Source organism: Physeter macrocephalus, chromosome 14 (assembly GCF_002837175.3).
Source record: "Physeter macrocephalus isolate SW-GA chromosome 14, ASM283717v5, whole genome shotgun sequence".
Taxonomy (NCBI): Eukaryota; Metazoa; Chordata; class Mammalia; order Artiodactyla; family Physeteridae; genus Physeter; species Physeter macrocephalus.
The window spans coordinates 82,961,394-82,965,700 of record NC_041227.1 but is presented as its reverse complement, the minus strand read 5'-3'; the positions used below and the strand labels follow the sequence as shown (position 1 = coordinate 82,965,700).

General features: G+C 60.4%; 1 protein-coding gene across 3 annotated transcripts in view; it reads right to left on the bottom strand.

The window, feature by feature from the left end:
- Nucleotides 1-1,215, bottom strand: part of ADORA2B (adenosine A2b receptor) — a 23,841-nt gene extending 22,626 nt beyond the window's left edge. For 2 of the 3 annotated variants that reach the window (XM_028499866.2, XM_024127915.3), the window contains exon 1: nt 869-1,215. In XM_028499866.2, coding sequence (XP_028355667.1) covers nt 869-1,206 — 338 coding nt within the window. In that variant the 5' untranslated portion in view covers nt 1,207-1,215. The remainder of the gene's footprint in view (nt 1-868) is intronic. The other variant, XM_055090932.1, reaches the window with a different exon arrangement.
- Nucleotides 1,216-4,307: the final 3,092 nt, after the last annotated feature.

Here is a 4,307-nt window from a genome sequence, read left to right as displayed (position 1 = left end):
GAGAGAGGGAGAGAGAGGGAGAGATGGGGAGAGATGGGGGAGAGAGAGAGGGAGGGAGAGAGAGGGGGAGAGGGAGAGGGAGAGAGAGAGGGAGAGCGAGAGAGTGAGGAGAGAGGGGGAGGGGGAGGGGGGAGAGGGAGGCAGGGAGGGAGGGAAAGTAAATACTTTCAATTAAGCCCCACGTGATGTTGGTGACGCAGGCTCTCAAGCTCTCAGCTACACCTGGGACTGCGCTCCCCTTGCTCGCTGTGGCTCCTTCATCTTCTGAGTGTGGGAGAAACAGCGACCCGCACGTCCTCCAGCGTTTGGAAACCCTGGTGGCACTTTCCCAGCCGCTGGGACTGGGCAGCAGATAAACAAGGCTACACCACGCACGAGGCTCTCAGGCTGTCGGTCTTGGCGAGCCGGGAAGCGCTTTAACGCTCTCTAAATTATAAGGGGGTGATTAGAGTCCGCACGAAGCACGCAACGTTCCCCAAAGTTAACTGGCACCTCCGCCCGGTCGGCAGGTACACGCCGAAGTCGGGCGGCGAGTCGCGTCATTTTGCCCACGCAGATCCCAGCGCCCAAGGTTGCCCTGGAGCCCCTCTCCCCGGCCCTACCGCCCAGCGCTCGCCGGGCCCCTTCCCGCCCGCTCGGGGCGCTTTCCCCGGAGCTGCCCCGCCGGGCCGCACCCCCGGGGCGCTGTCCCTACTCGGGTCCCCTGAAGGAGACGCGCGCCCGGGGCGCCGAGAGGGTCGGGCCCGGCGCACGTGGGTCCGGAGGCTGCGGGCCGGAACTCGCGCGCCCCGCGCCCCGGCCGGGAGGGTCTGGGGTCCCGGGGGCCGGGAAGGGCGGGGCTCCGCGGGGCCCAGGTCCGGGGCCTCACCTGAGCGGGACGCGCACGGCCAGGTACCTGTCGACGGCCACGGCCAGGAGGCTGAAGATGGAGCTCTGCGTGACCACGAGCACGAAGCAGGCGAGGAAGAGGCAGCTGTGGAAGTCGGTGCAGAAGCCCAGGCTGATAGTGACGGCGAAGGGGATGGCGAAGAGCCCCACGGCCACGTCGGCCGCCGCCAGGGACACCAGGAAGTAGTTGGTGGGCGTCTGCAGCGCGCTCGAGGCGCCCACCGCCGCGCACACCAGCACATTGCCGGCCACCGCCAGCGCGGCCAGCGCCAGCTCCAGCACCACGTACAGCGCGGCCTGCGCCAGCTCCAGCGGCATCGCCGCCCGGCCCCGCCGCGCTGCCACGAGCGCCCGGACCGCGCCTCTGAGCCTGGGGCTCGCGCTCTGCTGGCCGCAGGGCGGCGCGCAGGCGGCAGGGGGCGGGGGCGGTGCCTCGGCCGGGCCCGCCCCCTCGCCCCGCCGCCGGCCCCGCGCTCCGTGCGCCCCAGCCGGCGGGGCGGTCAGAGCGCTCGCGCCGTGCCGGGAGCCCGCGCTGGGGGCCAGGGCCGGACCTGCCGCCAGGGGACCCCGCGCCGCCGCCGCCGGGCGAGGCCACGACCTGCAGGCTTCGGGGTTCCCCCAGCGCACACCGCGGATCCCGCTGGACGGCAGGGCTCGCCCGGGAACGACGGGGAGGCGCGGCCCGTCCCCGCCCCCAGCGCCGCCTCGGCCCCCTGTTCACCCCGGGTGAGCTCAGGCCCCAAGGCCTCACACGGGGCCTTTAACTGAACCCCCAGATCCTTCCCCTGCAGCCCCGGCGCCTCCGGAGAGCCCGGCCTGCGCCCCCTGCCGCCTGTCGGTCTCCCCAGGAGAGCCCGGGCCCAAGCCCAGCAGGTCCAGTTTCGGCTCTGCCCAGGCCCGTGCCCCACCCCACCCCACCCCACCCCACCCCACCCCCGCCCCGGGCCGCAGTGACTGACCTTACCACCCCTCGCAGCCTCGCCCACCCCGGGGGGAGGGGCGGGTGCTGACACCCTCCCCCGTCCTTCCCCACAGACACATCCGTACGCGGTGCTGCGGATTCTGCCTCCAGAGCTTCGCTTCTCTCCACCCCAAAGTCGCCGCTGGTGGTCCCTCCTCACTGCCTGCTCCCAGCATCCACCCCCATCGCTGCCCTGGGTCCCCGCACCCCGCTCCATGATGCTCCGGGGTCCTCGCCTACACCGTCATTCCAGAGCACACCTGGGCGTGCCTGGCCCCCACCCCACGTGCTTTGCTTGCAGTCACCTGATGAGGTAGTTAAAAAGAGTGTCAGGGACTTCCCTGGTGGCGCAGTGGTTAAGAATCCGCCTGCCAGTGCAGGGGACAGGGGCTCGAGCCCTGGTCCGGGAAGATCCCACATGCCGCAAAGCAGCTAAGCCCGTGTGCCACAACTACTGAGCCTGCGCTCTAGAGCCCGCGAGCCACAACTACTGAGCCTGCGCTCTAGAGCCCGTGAGCCACAACTACTGAGCCTGCGCTCTAGAGCCTGCGAGCCACAACTACTGAAGCCTGTGCACCGCAATGAGAAGCCCGTGCACCGCAACGAAGAGTAGTTGCTCGCCGCAACTAGAGAAAGCCCACGTGAAGCAACAAAGACCCAACACAGCCAAAAATAATACATAGATTAATTTTAAAAAGTCACCGTTTAAATACATGAATGAATGAATGAACAGATCAGATGGCATGTGAACTCTATTTCAGTGTGGCCATAATAACAAAGCCCCTCAGTCTCCATCAGGCATGACCAGCATCACCTGCCTACGTATCAACAGGGGCAACAAGTTCTCCAAAAGCACTCACAGTGGATGTCCCGGCTGGGCGAAGTTATTATAGGGGATTTTCTCTCTCACTACCAAGGATGAGGAGCAGGTGGCAGTACTGCCCTTGCCCCCTTTCTGGGTTGCTAACAGAACCCCAGGTGGCAGTGACATGCACGCCCCAGGGGATGAATCAGGAGTGGTCTAAGCCAATCAAATGACCCCTTTCCCCTTTGCCAGTGATTGGTCTAAGGGATGGGCGTGTGACTAACCCTGGCCAACAGGAAGGAAGGGGGTTTAGGCAGTGAGGTTCCGACCTCCTCCCTCCCCTCCTGCTTTGGCCAGTTTTGTGAACACATGTATCTACAGCTATGGCAGCCACCTTGCAACCGTGAGGTGACAAACCTGATGTGAAAACCAACACACTGAAGGTGATGGAGGAAAGGGCTTGTGTCCCTGATCACATCTTTGAACAGCACAAACAACCCCGAGAACAACTACATCTGGACTTCTCGTTCAGTACCCCTGCAAACGTCCCCACCGTTGTGCCTGTTTTCTGGGACTTGCATCAAAGAGTCCTACAGAATTCAGAGCTACACAAATACTGGGTCAAGGGGATCTTAGTTCTTGGCTCACACATTCAGCAGAACCCCATGGGAGAGAACGATGGCTGGGACCCCGAAGCCTAGTCTCCAGGGCAGGGCCAGCTCTCCCTGCAGGACTGGGACCATCGCTTCGCGTCTCTGAACCTTCGTTTCCTCAGGGATGAAATCATGAAATGAGAAAGCTGAATCCAGTGCCCTCTACGGTCGCTTCCCTCTGCAACCTCCTGTTAATCAGAGTCCAGGACAGAAGTCCTAACTCCGCACGGGCCACAGACGCAGCAGGCCGCCAGCCCCTGCTCTAGATTCCACTCCACAGAGCTCCAGCTCTGTTCTTCCTGCTGTCGGGGGTGACAGCTCGGATTCTGGGGAAGATGAAAAAGCCACGAAAGGAAAACTGCCACCCCCTTAAGAATAAAGGTTGTCCAGGGTTGAAAAGTAAAACCGGCCATCCAGCGGCTCAGGATGAAATCTGATGGGGCTGACCATGGCCAGGTGTGTACCTGGTACCTCTGTTGTAGACGTGTTGTTTTCACACACGGTAAAAATGACATGTGCTCACAGTACAAATTTAAACTCACAGACGTGTTTTAAGACTTTTAAAAAGTGCCCTCCCCAACCTCCCTAATCCTGCCCCCCACCCCCGAGGTGCACAGTTTTCAGTACTGTTCAGACATTTTTCTGTGCTTATACAAATACGGTGCCACATATTATAGAATCAAAAATGCTAGTGATGACATATCCTGTGAAAATGTGAAGAGGGTACACAACCTGGAATTAGTGAACTGGGACATATGCATGTATACATACATAGATTTTTTTTTCTGAGTACTTTACATATTTTATTTTATTCAATGTTTACAACAATCTTATGATGTAGGTACTATTATTATCTCTGTTTTTTTTAATTTTTATTTATTTTTTAAACATCTTTATTAGAGTATAATTGTTTTACAATGGTGTGTCAGTTTCTGCTTTATAACAAAGTGAATCAGCTATACATATACATATGTCCCCATATCTCCTCCCTCTTGCGTCT